We start from the raw sequence: 21381 nt of genomic DNA on the forward strand, positions 1-21381 counted from the left end.
ATGTCTCAATTTCAACATTTCAGTTTGCTTCAAATTTGTCCATGGCATAATCCCTTTCTGTGTCTGTAATTTCCTTCAGCCTCTGAACTCCAAATTATCTGGTTGCTCTAATTCCAGTTTCTTGAACATCTTCAACTTTGATCAATCCCTCATTGCTGGCTCTGCCTTCAGGTGTAAAAACCTTAAGTTCTGGAATTCCCTCATTGAATTTCACCATCCCTCAATCTCTCATTTCTCCTTTTGGATACTACCTAACTGGTACCTGCTAAACATTTAGCCATGTCTTACTCTCCTTATGTAACTCATTGTTTTAATTTATTTTACAATACTCTCGAGGGGCTCTTGTAAACTAGTGAAAATATCCCTAACTGTGGACCAGGAGGTCTGGATTCAAGTCCCACCCACCCCAGAGGTGTGTCATAGTACTTCTGAGCAAGTTGATTATAAAAAATAAAATACTTCTAATAAGGACTTTTGATGTTTATACAACAAAGGCGCCTTAAAAGTTAAATCTGCACTGCATTCTCTTGATAGCTTTATTGACTTTTCTGTAACAGAATTCCTAAAATTACACACAATTCTCTTAAGGTGGGTTTTGCGTGAAAATGGGACGTAAATGATTGATCAGTTAAGCGAGACTGAGAGGAAAAACAGTGTGTCTTGATTTCCTCGAGTCGAAATCTTCGGTGACCAGGAAATTCACAACGTTTTATATTGACTCTGCTGCGTGTTTCTTTGCACGTTTTCTGTTTTTGTTTCGTTAAGTCTAGAATTTGCATTTTATTTGTCTTTTTCTTTTTTAAAAAAATAAAATCGTTATATTAACGCTGGAGCTTTGAAAGGGCAATTTCTAGGAGTACTATGCTGGCTCAGAAACCGCATTGTCAAAAACTAACAAATGGAATGAAATTTATCTAAATGATTAAGAAATTGAATCGTTGAAACAATGGGGGATTATATGCATTCTGAGGCGAAGAATGACAAGCTACCGCAAGCCATTCAGCTTTGTAAGGTTATGATCAGTCCACAGTCAAACAGCATGACAATGCTGTGTCTCTTGTTCCAACCAACTCTGGCTGTGGTCACTCACCGCGGTCCCGGGCTCTGATAAACTCCTAAAAAACAATTCTGGCGCCCCTGGAACTCAAATTCGCGCTCACCCTGAATCTCTGTTAAATTTATTCACGTCAGCCCTGAGGAACTATTATTAATTGTCTAATATTTCAGTAATCGCGTTCAAACTAATCCTGCCAATTGAAACTGTGTAACGGGAAACCGGCATTGAATCAGACAACTTCACGCTATTTACAGAAGTTACAAAACAGTTCAATATATTCACATTATTTATAGTTTGAATGATCTAAGTCCGTTACTTTGAGAAATCAACCGATCCATTTTTTTTCCTTAAAGTTTCTTATTTTCAGTTTACAAGAATGAGCACTTGGGGAAAATTCCACCCTGAACGCTTCTGAAAACAGCCCACGTCCCTCATTGCCAAATCATCACACACACGATGGTTTGGAGATGCCGGTGTTGGACTGGGGTGTACAAAGTTAAAAATCACACAACACCAGGTTACAGTCCAACAGGTTTAATTGGAAGCACACTAGCTTTCGGAGCGCCACACACTGATGTTTTCAAACAGCATAAATATCTTTGAATTAAAAATATTGTGAAATTTTAGCTTTGATAACTTTCTGTCACCTTTGTCACTTTGTGCCTTCATGGGAACGGACTGTCAATGACAGCTGTAGCTCTTAAGATATGGCTTAGGGAACGGTTGATAAATGTGCGTTCAGCTAACTTAAAGCAATCAAACTATTCGGGCATTATTTATGCAGGGGATGTATAACGGCAAAAAAGTCCTATTTGTTCGTGTAAGGGCAGATTATCCCGCTGCATTTTAAGATACAGGAGTTTGAGCAATTATTTTGCGGTTCATTCACCATTTCAACATTTTTTTGTGCTTCTTCAATGTATTGGCAATGTTAATCAGTCTTACATTGATAGATGTTGAAATGATCAGATACTTATTATTCCCCTATTCCGCCCCTCTTCCCGCCTTAAGCTGCTCTCTGTTCCTGGTAATTCTTTCAGTTTCCAGGGCCCGCCATTCCTCTGTGAGCAGTGGCGGGCCTCGGACGGTCTCACCAGTTCACTGAGGTCGCATTCCCACCCCGCCATCCCGCTGCTTTCGGGAAGGGAATCCCTTCAGCCGACGTCGTGGGGTTGAGGGCGGTTCCCCACTTGCCTACCTATTAGGGGAGAGCTGAGGTGTTTCCCGCTCGTCCCGGCGCTCAAAAGAGCTTTAAAAACAAAAGCTGAGAAACAGAGAGTTTCACAGGGCAAGGGACTGATCCAGGATTCAGTACAGAGAAGTACTGCTCCAGTCAGTCAGTCGCAGAAAGTTTGTTCATGGTTAGACTGGAAAGAAACACAGGGGAGGCAAAGGACCTTTTTCAGATAGACAGATAATCTTTCTCTTGTCTATCCTGCAGTAGTAGCTTAACCCGAGTTAACTTGCCATCTCGGAGAATGGAATGGGAATTAGAGAAGCTATTTCCCCGTAAAATCAAGACAGGAGAGGAGATGCAATGGGTAAGTGTCCCTTGAGAGATGGAATGGGTAAGTGCCCCTTAGTTTTCACTGTATCCCGTTGACAAATGCTACTGACACTGGAATGAACATTTAGATGTTTAAGCTGAGAGTGAAGTTGGGAACTTGGGTGAGCGATCGTAATTAAAAAAAAAACCAAAATCGGTATCAAAGCAAGTAGCAGATTGCGGGTAATAGAGCAATAATTAGTGTCACTCATTTCTTAGACATGCACATTCATTTACAGTTAGGAGTGAGAAACCTAATTTATTGCAGTATGTGAGGAAGTACACCTTATTTAAAACTCTAGAAAGAAGCAGGTTACTGAGTGAGAGAAACAAATCTGTCCGTATTGACCTCGGGGCTGTACAAAGGACAAAAAATAAATCAGTTTCTGTGTCTAGTACATTATTACTATTTTATTTTTACAGGAGAAAATAATGAAGAAACTGGCCAATGAAACAAAGTGGAGTTCACCGCAGTACGTCGGCCGACTGTTTAAGGTACCGATTTCGAGTGTCAAAGGTCTTATCCACATCTTCATAACTGGGGCTCCAAGTGATTGCTAATCAAGTTGGCAATAAAAACATATTCAGAATGCAGACAGTTATTACATAGATAACCAATTACATAGCATTCCCTCTGTAAACATGTAACGCTTGAAGCCCAACTGTTAATCCTTCAACATTATGACAATTTGCATTTATATAGTGTCGTTAATGTACTAAGATGCGATAAGATTCATTATAAAGCACATTTTACACAAGTCGCAGATGCCGGATTAGAAAATGTACCAATAGTTTGGGGGAAAAGCGTCAATTTAACAGCATGACACTTACATTGTTCGTGATGCGAAGCCAAATGTTGTTCATCGAGGAGCGGAGAGAGAGATAGCGAGGCAGAGATATTGAAAAAGTACTACACCAGATTTCAAAACCCCGGTAGCTGAAGGTGCGCAAGACACCAAAATTATAGAAAAGCTCAGAGATCTTACAGAGTTGTTGGACTGGAGCATGTTACCGAGGTAGAGAAGGACGAGAGATTTGAAAACAAGGATGAGAATTTTAACGTTTCAAGATCAGGAAGCAATGTAAATAAATGTACGAGTGATGGGTGAACTTGGCGCAAGTTTAACATAGACACAACAGAATTATGGACAAGTTTATATTTACAGATGGTGAAAGACGGATATCCTTATGTAGCAACATTTTAATATATCAAAATATATTTCACTAAACTAACCATTAAAATGTCAAATGAAGCAAATACTGAATTTAAGTTTCCAACAATTCTGTTTATATATTTTATGAACCATGGATGCATACAGGTGATTCAATGTAGCAATCTGAGTTTGATGAGTCAGAAACTAAGTACAAACTACATGGTGTGAATGACATTATGTTTTGTTGTCATTCCATCCACCATTTATAACAAGCTAAGCCAACATTAATTAACTAACAGTTTAAAAGAAAATGAAATGTTATGTGCGTTGTGTTAAATTTTTAACCTACAGTGAATAAAAATGTAAAATTTGTGAAGAGTGATCGAAGTACAACCCATACAGTGTCAGGTTTATAAAGAAAGGAAGTATGGAAAGACAAGACGGATGTGGCAGTTAGGCAGTGTACTGCTAGCTGGCTGTTGGGTCTGTCAGATCAGCAGCTGCTCGCTACACTCCATACTACTGCACCTGAGAGCACTCCATCATCAGCGGTCTTCAAAGGCACCCTGACTGCTGCACCTTTGTGCTTAAAATGCAATTATTAGTCAGATATTTTAGTTGGCAGTTTGACTACAATGCAATTCAAAAGAATCCTTGATACATTTGTCTCATTGGCTATCTTTTGACTTCAGTTGAATATGATAGAATTTCTGATATCTTGTCACCTGGTCTTGATTATACGCAGAACCTCTCGTCCTCATGTAATCATAGACTAATTTCCAAGATGATTACATAAATACAAATAAATGAATTATGGGACCAAGCACTATAGTATAAGAGAGATTGAACACTGGGAAGCAGTAATATATCATCAGAATGCTTATAACCATGGATTGAAGCAATTTCATTTTCCGTGAATTTAATTATATCAAATTAAGCAATGCAAATTAAGAGCAGTGATACATTTTGTGATATCTTGTGGTTATAAACACATTGCAGCTGGGGTGGAGGGGACACAGGTAGTTAGAATGTAGGATAAGTATAAGGCAAAGCTTATTTTACACTCCCCTGCAATGCCCTTTGCAGCAGTTTCTTTAGAACATTCATTGGTTCAATCATCAATCTCACATTTCAGCTACAATCTTTGAGGGGCTCATTGCACAGTTAAATTTTCACTCTCATTGCATGAATTTAATGTCATAAATACAGTATGAATAGACAAATCTGCATTGAGGTGTTGATAGTGAGGCAATTTCCTCCAGCTTTTTTCACAATCAGCATACTGGTGGACATTTTCTGAATTTAGTCAGACAGTGAGCAGTACCCTGTGCAGACATTTAATGCAGAGCTCTTGCAGCTATCCCTAGAGTGGAAATGCATGTTTTTGTTTGCATTTCTGTGAAATTGAACTAAATTCCAGTTTTTGGTGCAAAACCTAAATTGCAGGTCAGAGGATTGAATAGAGTATTAAAAACTGCAAAGAATGACTAGAAAAATAATAGGGAAGGAAAATATAGAGTAAAAAAGAAAGGCACAGAAATATGAAATCCGATAGAGCCTCTCTAAATATTTAAAGAAGAAAATAATTAACAAAGTGAGTGTTTGCCTACAGAATGTCAGACTGGAGGATTAATAATGGATAGTATGTAAAAGGAAGATGAATTAAACAGGTATTTTACATGATCTTCATTACAAAGGATAGAAGAAACATTCCTGAAGCAATGACTAAGGAGGAAATGGAAGAGAGGAAGAAAGTCAGGAAAATCACAGTCACTAGCAAAGTGTTAGTGTGTAAATTGTTGGAGTTGTGGCCTGGCCAGTACCTGGGTCCTGAAGAACCTCATCTTAGAGTCTTAAAACAAGTGGCTATTCAGATACTTGATGTATTGGCTTTCATTTTCTAAAACTTCCTTGATTCCAGAAATTTCCCATTTTATTGAAGGTTAGCAACCGTAATTTCTTTATTCAAAAAGAGAGGGTGACAGAAATAAGAAAAACTACAGGCCAGTTAGCTTAATATAGGGAAAGGATATTAATGTCCATAAGACCACAAGACATAGGAACAGAAGTGGCAATTCAGCCCATTGAGTTTGCTCCACCTTTCAATGAGATCATGACTGATCTGATAACCCTCAACTCCATTTTACTGATTTGTCCCCATTATCCTTGATTCTCCTCCTGACTAAATATCCATCTATCTCAGTCATAAATTTAATGACTCAGCCTCTACAACCTTCAAAGGTAAAGAATTCTACAGACTGACCTACCCTGTTATAAAAAAAAATCCTCATCTGTTTTAAGTGGGCAACCTCTTATTCTTGAGATTATGCCCTCTGGTCCTGAAATCTCTCACAAAGTGAAAATACTTCTCTGCATCTACACCCAAGTTAAGTAAGGCCTCACTGTCCCATTTACCCCTTGCCTGCCACTTGAAAGCTGCCTCCATCCATCCAGTAGGTTTCGGTTTCAGCATAGGGCTCAATTCCTGTCTGGGAAATTCCAGTTTTTGTGTGAAGACCACACTTACTAGTCACTTTAGTTGACCTGAATGGTTACCAGTTGCTGGTGGGTGAGTAACTGTTTAGAAATGAGAAGCAGCTTCTCTCAAAAAGGCCAGAGATGGGTCTGTGCCAGCAGACCAACATGCTGACTCGTGCTGTGAAACTGGAGGCACTGTTGCCTCTGAGCCTGTCTCCTCTATGTTATAACAATCCTCAACTTTCTGATTTTATTACAGACCTCAGAATCATATCTGTTCAGTTTTCAATATCTTCCAACAAAAAATAACTTTCCTATCTAATTATTGTACTCTAAACTTACATTAACAATAAAGTTCTCATGTTTATACATATTTGTAAAGCTGAATTTTACAATCGCTTCCCACCTTATCTCTTCTAAACTCATCCTTACTTTCCTTGAACAATACCTGACCAATAGACACCTCCATAGATCCATCAAAGCTGATTCTTGTTAATTCCACCAAATGTTAAATTGAAATGCACTAGTACTAGTAATAGTACACATATAACAACATACTTTGTGCTTAATGTTTATCTGTAAGATTGTTATAAATAACATACACAATAAATTGCAAATACCATTTTATTTTAACCACTAATTTAATTAACCAAAATACAAAGAAATTGGGAAGATTTATCTATACAATGAATGGGCCCTGAATTTTTGTAGGTGAGTTGTTCTGATCTTATGCCATTAACTTCCTCTGCAAAGATTTTTGAATCCCAAGAGAACTGGTATCAATGGTCAATTGCAGCATTTACACCTAACCCTCAAAGTACAGGGATGGGGAATGGGAAATGGGTATGGAGGATAGCCTATTCATCTCCTATGCAGACCTCTTGCAGAATGTCAAGTGCATGCACGTCAAGAGAAGTGAAGAAGGTGGTTATTTCACTCCACTGTATCTCTATCTGTCAGGAATGGATGATCTAGATCCTAGAATTAATATGTATTTACAGTATATTTTGATGTTGAGTGTGGAATAGCTAAAGGTCAATACACTGAATGGGGAAGAGATTGCAAATTTTATGGAAGTCATGGTTACATTTTTGGAAGATGAGGGTTATATGAGGACATCACGGGTATAACGGGATGAGAAATCTGTGATTTTTGGGCCTGTATACCAAAAAAATGGACTTGCATTCTTATAACTTTTCATAAGCAGCCCACTTCTCAAAGCACTTTACAGCTAATGAAATGCAGTGACTTGTAATATAGGAAATATAATACTGCTTCCTGAAGCAATTAGTATATATGGGGATTAGTTTACATCTGCGTAATGTTGAATCATGAATAACTTAGTTGATTTTCATGAAAGTTGAGAGGGAATTTCAGAGAACCTTTCCAGAAATTTGCCACCTTTTTCCTCTGCCCTCCTCAAATACTTAGCATTACTTGCAGTTCATTTTTTTTGTATGTTTCAAAACAGTAAATGAGTTTATGATGTTGATATTATTATAAAGTCTTTCACAAGTACACTAAAAGAGATCACCGACATGACCTAAATGTAACATATTTATATTGAGAACTATTCTACCGATCTGCTGTCTTGCCATGAACATTAATAAAATTTATTAATCTAGGCCAACAATGGCCTTTATGTTATTTCAAGGCATATATTATTCTGACAAAATATTTTTTACAGGAATCTTTGGACGAAAGCCTCTTTAAGCTTACATGTTGAAGTGCTTGAGTCAGGCAGGCAGTGTACAGTTAGCTGGCTGCATATTGTTTAGACAGCAGCCGTTAAGTACCCTGCCACCTGCCTCATGGTTAGTGCCTCTGTTGTTTCAAGACAAGGAAAAGGAACCACAAGTGAAACAAATAGTGATTTATATATTTTGTGCCTGGTGGTAAGGCAGTGTAACGTTAGCTGGTTGTATTCATATCTAACACCGGTTAACTTACTACTGTCCTCCTACCGTGCATACTTACTCTACCATTGTTCCCTGCAGGCACCTACGTTTGAAAATTCAATTCCATTGGAACTGTTCTGTATGGTGTTAATGAACAAGTTAGCATGACAGTCTATCATTGGTTACTTTTGAAGTTTATTAATGCCTTAATTAAATGATATATAGAGTTTAATACTATGCTTTGGAATGTTTATTACTAATATTGCAGTGGAATTCCAACTTAATAGGATTTTGGAGTTAAGTCTGTTTTTATGGCAGATCAGAAAGAGCTTTTTCAGTCAAGTTTGATAATTTTTGAAACAATTTTCTCCTCTTTTATTCCCTGTTTTTTGTATAAAGTCCTTTTGTCTCTTGTCAGTTGGATGCCTGACAGCAGATGTCTGCCACTGACAGATATCCAGCTAAAGAGCCAATTACTTACACAATAACATTGTGTACTGGGGCTTTATCGAGAACAGTGAATGAGAGTTAAACAGGAGTATGTGTGTTGATTAGGCAGTGTAATGTTAGCTGGCTGCAAAACATGAATCAGCAACTACATGCACTTCCACATCAGCTCATGTCCCTGCAACCGAACAATCATATTTATATGGCAGCTTTAATGATGCTGATGGCCCAAGCTTTTTCTTAAGCTACTGTTGCATTTCTCTCTGGAACGCAATTATAGGTTAAATCACTTTCCAAATTTAATTGACAACAGGAGCTGCACTTTGGGGCCTAATATTCTTTATTTGACCAATGCTAACTAATACAGTTTCCCAGTGTAAATGTTGTATAGTGGCTGGTGCTTCATAAAGTAATTTTACAACATGGAAAGAGGCCCTTTGGCCTATCATGTCTGCACTAGTCATCAAATATCCATCTATTCTTATCCCATTAGCCAGCACTTTTTAGATTAGATTAGATTACATTACAGTGTGGAAACAGGCCCTTCAGCCCAACAAGTCCACACCGACCTGCCGAAGCGCAACCCACCCATGCCCCTACATTTACCCCTTACCTAACTCTACGGGCAATTTAGCATGGCCAATTCACCTGACCTGCACATGTTTGGACTGTGGGAGGAAACTGGAGCACCCGGAGGAAACCCACGCAGACACGGGGAGAACGTGCAAACTCCACACAGTCAGTCGCCTGAGGCGGGAATTGAACCCGGGTCTCTGGCACTGTGAGGCAGCAGTGCTAACCACTGTGCCACCATGCCACCCACTTGGGCCCATAGCCTTCTATGCTATGGCTTTTCAAGTGTTCATCAAAATATTTCTTAGATGACTTGAGGCTTCTTGCCTCCATCATCCTTTCTGGCAGTGAATTCCTCAAATATCCTTGAAACCTCCTGCTCCTAACCTTAAAATTGTGTGCCCTGGTTATTGACCCTCTACTAAGGGGAAATATTTCTCCCTATCTACCCTGTCTATGCCCTGTAGAGCTTTCTACACCTCAACCAGATCCTTCCTCTGCCTTCTCTGTTTTAAGGAAAACAACCTCAACTGACCTAGACTCTCTTCATGACTGAATCACTCCAGCTCAGGCAACATCCTGATGAATTTCTTCTTCACCCTCTATAATGTAATAACATCCTTCCTGCAGTATGGCAACCAGAACTGCACAGCTGTGGCCAAATTAATGTTATATACAACTCCATTATAACCTCCCTGCTCTTGTATTCAATTCCTTGACAAATGAAGCCAAGTTATCCACATGACTTCTTAACCATCTTCATTATCTGTATTGTTGCCTTCAAGGATTTATGGACATGTATATCAAAGTCTCCCTGATCCTCTGTACTGACCAGGGTCCTACAATTCCAGGTGCACATCTTGCCTTGTTAGTTCTCCCAAAATCCTTCACTCTGACTTTTCAGGATTAAACTCCACTTGCCTTTGTTCAGCCCATCTGGCCAGCCCATATATCACCCTACGGCTTTCCTCCTTGCTATTTAGCACACTGCCAACTTTTGTACCATCTGTAAATTTACTGATTATACTTCCAATGTTAATGTCGAGATCATTAATGCACATAACAAACAGCAAGGGACCCAGCACTGAACCATGTGGTATGCCACTAGACACTGGCTTCCAATCACTGAAGAATTCTTCTGACCATCACCATCCTGCCACAAAGCTAATTTTGGATTCAATTTGTCAAATTGCCCTGGACACCAGGGGCTTTTAGACTCTTGATCAAACTGCTATATGGCGCCTTGGCCAAAGACTTACTGAGATCCATGTAGACTACATCAACGGCACTACCCTCATCTACCCACTGTATCACCTCCTCAATATATTCTAATACATTTGTGGGACAAGATTTCCCCTTTATAAAGCCATGCTGACTATCTTTGAATAATCCCTGCGTTTCCAAGTGGAGATTAATTTTGTCCTTCAGATGTTTTTCCTTACTGCAGATGTTATACTCATGGACTTGCATTTTCCTAGTTTACCCCTATCATCTGTCACCCAGAGGAGAGGATTTGAAAATTAATTCCAGAGCCCCTGTAGTCTCCTGCCTCACTCCCACAGCAGCGTTGGATACATCTCATTTGGGCCTAGGGAGTGACCCACTTTGAACATCGCTAAAACTGCTAATACCTTATCCGTTTCAATGCTAATCTGATCAAACACATCACAATCCCTCTCCATGATTTCTATACCTATACTGTGAAAACAGATGGCAAGTTCTCATTTAAAATCTTTATTCTTTCTACCAGCTCCATGCAGTGCTTGCCACTTTGATCCCTAATTTACCCTACCCATCATTCTTTGTCGATAATATATTCATAAAATGCTTTTGGATTTTCCTTCATGTCACCCACCATTGTTTCTCTTCTCACCCCTCTTTGCCCTCCTAATTGCTTTTTTAACCAACTCCCTGAACTTTCCACATCCCTGTAGGGTATCCGCTGCTGTTTCTCCTTATGCAAGTCAATGCATCCCTTGGCATCAAGGATATCCTGCACTTGTTGGTCCCATGTTTCACCTCTTATGGGAATATGTTGGCCCTGCACACTCATGATTACATTTGACTGTCTCCCACTCATCTGATGAGGACTTTCCTATACTAGCTGCTTCTAGTCCACTTTGGTCAGATCCTATCTTATCATATTAAAATCAGCCTTCCCACAATTCAGATCCTTTATTTCATGTCCATCCTTTTATCCATAATTATGTTAAATCTTAATGAATTATGAATTCTATCACCAAAATGCTCCTCTGCATTTCCCTTCTAATAATTGCCTGGCTTCATTCCCTAAAGTTGAAGTTATTAAGTTCTACCCATAGGGTCTAATTTAGGAAAATCCAGGTGGACAAAGTGGTGAGAAAGATGTTCGGCACACTTTGGTCAGAACATCGAGTATAGGAGTTTGGATATCATGTTGTGGCTGTACAGGACTTTGGTGAGGCCACTTTTAGAATAATGCATAATAATTCTGGTCACCCTTCTCTCATCTTGAGAGGGTGCAGAAAATATTCACAGGGTGTCATGGGATTGGAAGGTTTGACGATAGGGACAGGCTGACTAGGCTGGGGTTCTTTTTCCCTCGCGCATTGGAGGCGGAGGGGTGACCTTATAGAGGTTTATAAAATCATGAGGGGCATGGATGTCTCTTTCCCAGGTTGTGGGAGTCCAAAATTAGAGGGAATAGGTTTAAGATGAGAGTGGGAAGATTCAAAAGGGACCTGAGGGGCAAATCTTTCACCCAGAGAGTGGTATGCATATGGAACAAGCTGCCAGAAGAGTTGGTGGAGACTAGTAAATTTTACAACATTTAAAAGGCATCTGGCTGTGTATACAATTAGGAAGAGTTTTGAGAAATTTAGGCCAAGTGCTGGCAAATGGGACGAGATCAGTTTCGAATATCTGGTCAACATGGACGAGTTGGACCAAAGGGTCTGTTTCCATGCTCTATCTAACTCGCGTATACTGCGTTGTGCCTCAGCCAATGCGCAAGCTCCAAAACCTGGTGCTCAAGCTCATTAAACCAGTGGCACTTCCTGTAGATGTGGTCATCTGCTTTATCAGGAGCACCTAAGATTTCCCACATACTGCAGGTGATGCAACACATGGGACTGAAATCCCTTGCTTATCTAATCTTAGTCTTAAACCTATTTCCTTTACGTTAAGTTTATTCTTCTTCCCTTACCCTACTTTAGTTTATTTGTATTACTATATTATTTTGGTCCTGACTTCTACTTATTTCTGGGACTTAATAATACTTTTCAAATTAATAGAAATTTGCAGATAGTCCCTCACAGCTTATTTCTTACCGATGAACATATAGATTTATGTGATATCACACCTTGTTAAACAAAAGACTGCAGGACACTCTTCCCAGACTGCTTCACCATAATGCTGACTGCAGGATACTCTTTCTGGGATCACGGATGCTAGATCATGATATCAATACAAATAATATAGCAAAGCTTTGTGTGATTATGCAACCACCAAACCAGACTGTTAGGGTCAAAGTACATTCATTGAGTTTAAAAGCCCCATAACAATTTGGGAAACCCAGTGGAATATATATCCTCTCTGTTGTTGACCTAAGAAAAACTTGTTTACATTGATGTGATTTCTGGGAACTGGAGACCTATGTTGTAAGAATTAGTAACAGTGGTCAGTTGGGTGCAAGAAGTGAAATATGGGAAAATGGTGAAAAATAGAGTTAGCTGAGGTTATGGTAGATAAAAATAGAAAATGCATTGTGAGGGATGGGCTGGGTAAAACGTAACAAATATGAGTTGGAGTGGACCCTAAAGTCCTTCAAGCCTATTCTGTCTTCCAATAAGATCATAGCTGATCTTCCACCTCAACTCCACATTCTTACAGTCATACAGTCATAAAGATGTACAGCACTGAAACAGACGCTTTGGTCCAACTCGTCCATGCCGACCAGATACCCCACCCTAATTTAGTCTCACTTGCCAGCACCAGGCCCAGATCTCTCAAAACCCTTCCTGTTCATATGCCCAACCAAATGCCTTTTAAATGTTGCAATTGTACTAGCCTCCACCACTTCCTCTGGCAGCTAATTTTTCTGCATGAAAAAGTTGCCCCTTAGGTCTCTTTTATATCTTTTCCCTCTTACCCTAAACCTATGCCCTCTAGTTCTGGGCACCCACACCCCAGGGAAAAGATGTTGTCTAATTATCCTATCCATGCCCCTCATGATTTTATAAACCTCTATAAGGTCACCTCTCAGCCTCTGACTGTCCAGGGAAAACAGTCCAGAGTATTCAACCTCTCCCTGTAGCTCAAATCCTCCAACCTTGGCAAAATCCTTGTAAGCCTGTTGTGAAACCTTGCAAGTTTCACAACATCCTTCTGATAGGAAGGAGACCAGAATTGCACACAATATTCTAAAAGTGGCCTAAACAATGTCCTTTACAGCCGCAACCCGACCTCCCAACTCCTGTACACAATACTCTGATCAATAAAAGAAAGCATACCAACCACTTTCTTCACTATCCTATCTACCTGCAACTTTCCTTTCAAGGAGCTATGAACCTGCACTCCAAGGTCTCTTTGTTCAGCAACATTCCCTAGGACCTTACCATTAAGTGTGTAAGTCCTGTTCTGATTTGCTTTCCCAAAATGCAGCACCTTATTTTTATCTAAATTGAACACCATCTGCCACTCCTTGGCCATTGGCTATCTGAACAAGATCCCTTTGTAATCTGAGGTAACCTTCTTCGCTGTCCACTACACCTGCAATTTTGGTGTCACCTGCAAATGTACTAACTATACCTCCGATGTTCACATCCAAATCATTTATATAAATGATGAAAAGCAGTGGACCCAGCACCAATCCTTGTGGCACTCCACTGGTCACAGGCCTCCAGTCTGAAAAACAACCCTCCACTACCACCCTCTAACTGCTATCTTTGACCATTTCTGAATCCAAATGGCTAGTTCTCCCTGTATTCCATGAGATCTAACTTTGCTAATCAGTCTCCCATGGGAAACCTTGTCAAGTGCCTCACTGAAGTCCATACAGATCACGTCTACCGCGCTGCCCTGATCAATCCTCTTTGTTACGTCTTCAGAAAACTCAATCAAGTTTCTGAGACATGATCTCCCACACATGCAGCCATGTTGACTATCCCTAATCAGTCCTTGCCTTTCCAAATACATGTACATCCTGTCCCTCAGGATTCCCTCAACAACGCACCCACTACCAATGTCAGGCTCACCGGTCTATAGTTCTCTGGCTTGTCCTTACCACCTTTCTTAAATAGTGGCACCACGCTAGCCAACTTCCAGTCTTCCAGCACCTCACCTATGACTATCGATGATACAAATATCTCAGCAAGGGGCCCAGCAATCACTTCCCTAGTCTCCCACAGAGTTCTAGGGTACGTCTGATCAGGTCCTAGGGATTTATCCACTTTTATACATTTCAAGATATCCAGCACTTCCTCCTCTGTAATATGAACATTTTTAAGATGTCACCATCTATTTCCCTATATTCTATATCTTCCATATCCTACATGTTTCAAGTTTGAGTTCTTGAACTCTGAGTTAATAAGTGTCACGTGTTTGTACGTATGTCTGAAGTTCTAAATATTTCTGTAGCCATCATGATTTCTTTCAAAACAGTCTTCAAGGCCTAATTTTAGAATTAATTAATTGTGTAGTTTTGTAGGGTTTTACCACTGAAAAAGATAAACAAGCTCCAGTTTAGAAAGTCAGGGTTTTTTGTCGTTAAGCTCTTGGTAAACAAACCATAGTTTAGAGCGTTTTTTTAAAAGTTTCATTTTGAGCTTTGAGTAATCCTCTGAAATCATTGGACGAAGACAGCAGTGTGGAATAGGGCTCTTGAAAATGGAAACACAGTGAAACTAAATTATCTGAGAATAAAGAATTAGTTTGGCTTGGAGGAGAACTTGCTAGTGGTGGTGTTCCCATGTATCTACTGCCCTTGTCCTTCTAGATGGAAGTGGTTGTGGGTTTGGAAAATGTTGTCTTGGGATCTTTCCAGGAATTTCTCCACTGCATCTTGTAGATAGTCCACAGTGCTACTATTGAGCATTGGTGGTAGAGCTAATGGATGTTTGTGGATGTGGTGCTAATCAGGCAGGCTGATTTGTCGTGGATGGTGCAAAACGTCTCGCATGTTTTTGGAACTGCACATAGAACATAGAACAATACAGCGCAGAACAGGCCCATTGGTCCTCAATGTTGCACTGGCCTGTGAACTATTCTCAGCTCATTCCCCCGACACCATCCCATCATCATCCATGTGCTTACCCAAGGATTGTTTAAATCTCCCTAATGTGGCTGAGTTAACTACATTGGCAGGTAGGGCATTCCACGCCCTTACCACTCTCTGCATAAAGAATGTGCTTCTGACATCTGTCTTAAATCTATTGCCCCTCAATTTGTAGTTACACCCCCTCATACAAGCTGACGTCATCATCCTAGGAAAAAGACTTTCACTGTCTCCCCTCTCTAATCCTCTGATCATCTTGTGTGTTTCTATCAAATCCCCTCTTAGCCTTCTTCTTTCCAAAGAGAACAGACCCAAGTCTGTCAGTCTTTTCTCATAAGACCGTCCCTCCAGATCAGGCAACATCCTGGTAAATCTCCTCTGCAACTTTTCCAGTGCTTCCACATCCTTCCCAAAATATGGCGACCAGAACTGTACACAATGGCCACACTAGCGTTTTGTATAGTTGCAGCATAATATTGCGGTTCCGGAACTCAATCGCTTTACCAATGAAACCTAACACACCATATGCCTTCTTAACAGCACTATCAACCTGGGTGGCAACTTTCAGGGATCTAATGTACATGGACTCCAAGATCCCTCTGCACATCCACACTACCAAGAATCTTTCCATTGACCCAGTACGCTGCCTTCCTGTTATTCTTCCCAAAGTGCATCACCTCACATTTAGCAGCATTGAACTCCATTTGCCATCTCTCAGTCCAATTCCGCAGTTTTTCCAATTCCCCCTGCAACCTGTAACATTCTTCCAAACTGTCCACTACTCCACCGACTTTCGTGTCATCTGCAGGTGGGGAGTATTCCATCTCACTCCTGACTTGTGCCTTGTAGAGGGTGGACAGGCTTTAGGGAGTCAGGTGTGTTACTCACCACAGTTTTCTAGTCTTGAACCTGCTCTTGTAGCCACTGTGTTTCTGTGGTGAGTCCAGTTGAGTTTCTGGTCAATGATAATCCTCAGGATGTTGATAGTGGGGGATTCAGTGATGGTAACACCATTGAATGTCAAGATACGGTGGTTAGATTGCCTTGTATTGATAATGGTTATTGTCTGGAATTTGTGTTGCATTTGCCATCATTGCCCAGACCTTTGAGTATTGGTGTTTGGACATTGTACTGAGGTTATACATGACATTGGTGAGGCCTCTTCTGAAGTACTGTGTCCAGTTCTGGTCACCCTGTTATAGGAAGGATATTATTCAGCTGGAAATGGTTCAGAAGAGATCTACCAGGATGTTGCCAGGGATGGAGGGCTTGAGTTAAAAAGAGAAGTTGGGACCTTTTTCACTGGAGTATAGGAGATTGAGGGGGTGATGTTATTGAGGTTTATAAAATCATGAAGGGCACAGATGGGATGAATCGTTGTTCTTTTTTTCCCATAAAGTGGAAATTTTCAAGAAAAGGGGATGTATTTTTGAGTTGAGAGAAAGATTTGAAAAAAGAAATGCGGTAATTTTTTTAAAACACAGAGGGAGTGAACTTCTAGAGGAAGCAACGGATGCAGGTAAAGTTACAATGTTTAAAAGGCTTTTAAATCAATACATGAACAAGAAATTTTAGGAGGTATATGGGCCAAATGCAGGCAGGTGGGATGGACTCATTTAGTTTGGGATTATGATTGGCAAGGATTGGTTGGACCCAAAGGATCTGTGATCGTGCTGCATGACTCTTATCTCAATGACCAATCCTTTTGCAAATTATTTTAATAGCCACATTCTGAGTATGTAGGCACTGCAGGATATCTATGGAAGAATGGCCTTTAAATTAGCTCGTATTGTGAACTCAATGTCTCCAGTCAACTAAGTAATGACAAATTTGCTGGTGATTTTACAGGCTAAGGAAAGTGAGGAACTAATACTCTGATCTAACAGTCTTTTCAATCACTTTTGAGATGCAGAAAATTTGATTAGAGAAGGACGTCAACTGGCATGTTGGGTCAGTGGTTAGCACGGCTGCTTCAAAGTGCCAGGGACCTGATTCAATGCCATCCCTCAGGTTTCTGTGGAGTTTGCACATTCTGCCCGTCTCTCTGTGGGTTTCCTCTGGGCGATCCAGTTTCCTCCCACAGTCTAAAGATGTGCAGATTAGGGTAGATTAGGTATGCTAAATTGCCAATCGTGTTCAGAGATATGCTGGCGAGCTGGATTAGCCATGGGAAATGCAGGGTTACATTAAATGGGGGGTGATGCTCTTCTGGAGGTCGGTGTGGATTCGATGGGTTGAATGGCCTGCTTTCACACTGTAGACATTCTATGATTCTTGGAAACCTTTGTTTCAACCTGACTTGGTTAGAATTGTAGATCAAGTGTTTCATGGAATAATTATCTCGGAGATGCTGAGATATGACAGATGAAACCAAGGTGACCAGACACTCAGGAAAAATGATCTCATGACATTCGCATTATAGTCCCAGGGAGACAGACTGTGTCAGAATGTGTATTATTATCTGCTTTTGTAAATTTATATGCCAAAATTAAGTTAGAACTTAAAGCAACAGGAATAAAAAAAGTATCTATGGCTATGTTAATGAAATTATTTGAACCCACCTAACCAAGGAACAATGGTATACAGCAAATGCTGGGAAAAAGGAATGGAAATGTTTTTAACAGGGAAGTCATCGCATTATTATTACTAATAGGATCTGGACTCTTCTCTCTGCTTCAAACACATGCACGGGACAAGTAATTTAACATCGTACTGCACTAATAGTTATCCTCCTGCAATTTTGAAGGCTGGTGATAAAGATGAGTATTGAAAATGGCTCAGGAGCTGAAATGCAGCGTGACAGCACACCAGACCAGCCAGGTCACACTACTCTCTCCATTGTAAACATGGATTCTATGGGGTCCGTGGGTTATTACAAAGAGCTGCAGTTGCATGAGTCTGCCCTATTTTGATGTCACTTGACATCAAACCTTGATATGTTCAATAGCAATATACTATAGAATACTGTTCCATACTTTGCTCGTCATTGAAAACAGCACCAAATATTAGCATGGATACTACACAAATATACTCACATAGGGAGTATGCCATTCAGCTCCTCTAGCCCATTCTGACACACTCAAATCATGACCCCCATAAAATCTCAGCTTGGCCTCTGCTGGTATTAATGGGCATCCCCATTAACAATACCTACCTAGAGTTCTATGAACACTGGCAATTATCCTGCACCTCAACAAAACTGCCATTCTTCATCTACAGATGAAAATTTCATGGAGGTAGGTTTTAAAATCTCATTTTGAAGATGTAAGTATACTTACCAGCATGCATTACAGAAACTGAGTTCTCACCAAACGCCCCCTCAGAAAAAAAGGCTAATTACAAACAAAATCTTATTTCCCTGTAGAACCCAAAATGTATTGACCTATTTTGGATATATGCAATGATTGACATTCTTCACTTTATGGCATAGGATTTGCCAAAGGTTCACAAGATTTGCATTCTATGACTGTTCTTCTAATCTGAGTGCTAAATTGCCAACTCTTTATTCTGAGGCTGTGTTCATGTGTTTTAGATTTGCTAGTCAGGGGAAATATTTTCTCAGGATTTATCTTGTCAATTCCTATAAGAGATTTCAATGACATTACCTCTTGTTCTTTTAAATCCCAGGGAATCTAGGTGTAGTCTACCTAACCTCTTCCCATGGCACAATCCTTTCACACAAGGAATCTGCCTAATTTGCTGCATTCCCTCTAAGGGAAGTATGTTCTTCAGGGTGTCAGTTTGCTCACTGAGATCCACAACCCGACCTACAAATCTTCTCCAAAATCTCAAAGTACATCCTTCCTTGGTTAAGGAGGTGAAAACTGCACATAATCCTCAGGCATGGCCTCACCAATGTCCTATATAAGTGTTGCTGAAGGGAGCAGATACCGGAAGGAGAAAGTGCATGAAGAGATTTGGGTTGGGATGATTTGTGAGCAAAGGGTTTTATAAAGTAGATTTTGATTATATGCTGAAAGTGACAAAGAATGTATCAGAAAACATGAGTCTAGATGTATTTTAGTTGAGGTAAGGGTTTCTCTGACATTAGGGTTGACATTGAGAAGTTGGCTATGCTGATGGTAGTTGGAGTGGAGTTATTCAGAATGGATGAAGCTGAGCTTAAGTGTTAGCGATGATCCTGTCCTAGGTCATGAGTTTCAGGTGGAAAGGATGACATTGGTCTTGCCACCATTGAAAAAGAAGAAACTACGGCTTACAGCCAACTTCATTGGAGTGGGAACCCACTAGCACTCACAACAGTTGTGGGAGAAATTCTGCCTGTGGACATCGTAGTGTACATTTTCTCCTGCTTGAGTATTAGATTAGATTAGATTCCTTGCAGAGTAGAAACAGGCTCTTCGGCCCAACCAGTCCACACCAACCCTCCGAAGAGTAACCCACCCAGACCCATTTCCCTCTGACTAATGCACCTAACACTATGGACAGTTTAGCATGGCCAATTCACCTGACCTGCACATCTTTGGATTGTGGGAGGAAATCGGAACACCCGGAGAAAACCCCATGCAGACACTGGGAGAACGTGCAAACTCCACACAGACAGTTGCTTGAGGCTGGAATCGAACCTGGGACCCTGGTGCTGTGAGGCAGTAGTGCTAACCACTGAGCCACCATGCCGTGAAAGTGTGCAATGCAAGCATATATTGAGGATAACATGTAAATTAATGTCACTACTCAAAATATAACAAACATTCAAAATAGTTTGTTTATTGTTTTTGCAGATATTGTATACAAAGCTTGAGATTTGGATTCACATTGAGATACACATAAATATACACTTTTATTTCTAAACAGAATCCTGCACAAGGCTGCCACAGAGATTTTTCTTTAGATCAAATACCTTGGCCCTTGAATAAACTGGAAAAGTGTGACCCATTGTGGCTTTTGTTCTGTTTTTATATAATCACAGTTACTGTATTGCAATCACATTTGCTGTCATTGAACAGAAACCTTCTAAACACAGAGGACAGCTACAGGTCTCACCAGAATTAAATCTCTCACACTTTAAAGACATTTTAACAAGTATCTCAAAATTCAGTTTGGCAATAATTTGAGTTAATTTTTCTGAAATTCAAAAATTCCCATAAAAATCATATACTCATCCATTCCCTCCATCCCAGTGTTCTGAGGCATTTCCCTCCCATCTAAGTTCTCAATCCCAACCCTGAATACAGTCCTCTGAGAAAGCAGACTACACCATACCCATCCTCTGTAACCAGGACTGATGTTAACTATACACGTCCGTGTCTGACAGATCAATCATAAGCACAAAACTTCCAACTTCAAGCTTAAATGTTCAGCAACACTATTCCTAGCTCACATTTCGGTGGCAATTCTTACTATTCTGATAGCATTCCTTTTCACTATTTTGGTGAATAGGCTGGGCTGTTTTCCCTGGAGCATCGGAGGCTGAGGGGGCGACCTTATAGAGGTTTATAAAAGGATATATAGGATAAATAGACAAGGTCTTTTCCCCAGGGCAGGGGAGACTAGAAATAGAGGACATTGGTTTAGGGTGAGAGGGGGAAAATTTAAAATGGACCTCAGGGGCAACTTTTCATGCAGAGGGTGGGGTGTGTATGGAATGAGCTGCCAGAAGAAGTGGTGGAGGCTGGTACAATTACAACACTTAAAAGGCATTTGGATGGATATATGAATAGGAAGGAATTAGAAGGATTTGGGCCAAGTGCTGGCAAATGGGACTAGATTAGGTTAGGATATCTGGACGATATGGATGGGTTGGACTGAAGGGTCTGTTTCCATGATGTACATCTCTATGACTCTAGAAGACAGTATTGAAGAGAGAAACCGAGACAGAAAATAATAGATGCAGAACAGTAACAGAGACACAGAGCAAACTAGAAGAGAGAATAATACTAAGGGAAATACTAAGGGATAAAGTGTAATAAAGCAAGTAACATGTAAGAGATATAAAGAGTAAGAAAATGATATTT

The 21381-nt window shown here is 40.2% G+C and overlaps 1 protein-coding gene across 1 annotated transcript in view; it reads left to right on the plus strand.

Annotated features, from left to right (window-relative positions):
- The first annotated feature begins 2401 nt into the window (after positions 1-2401).
- Positions 2402-21381, plus strand: part of LOC122554940 (cell division cycle protein 20 homolog) — a 115958-nt gene continuing 96978 nt past the window's right edge. Inside the window, exons 1-2 of the mRNA XM_087992305.1 lie at positions 2402-2598; positions 3027-3098. Coding sequence (XP_087848431.1) covers positions 2536-2598; positions 3027-3098 — 135 coding nt within the window. The 5' untranslated portion in view covers positions 2402-2535. The remainder of the gene's footprint in view (positions 2599-3026; positions 3099-21381) is intronic.

The sequence above is a fragment of the Chiloscyllium plagiosum genome, unplaced genomic scaffold, assembly GCF_037043375.1.
Source record: "Chiloscyllium plagiosum isolate Xiang-an unplaced genomic scaffold, Cpla_swu_hap1 HiC_scaffold_1, whole genome shotgun sequence".
Taxonomy (NCBI): domain Eukaryota; kingdom Metazoa; phylum Chordata; class Chondrichthyes; order Orectolobiformes; family Hemiscylliidae; genus Chiloscyllium; species Chiloscyllium plagiosum.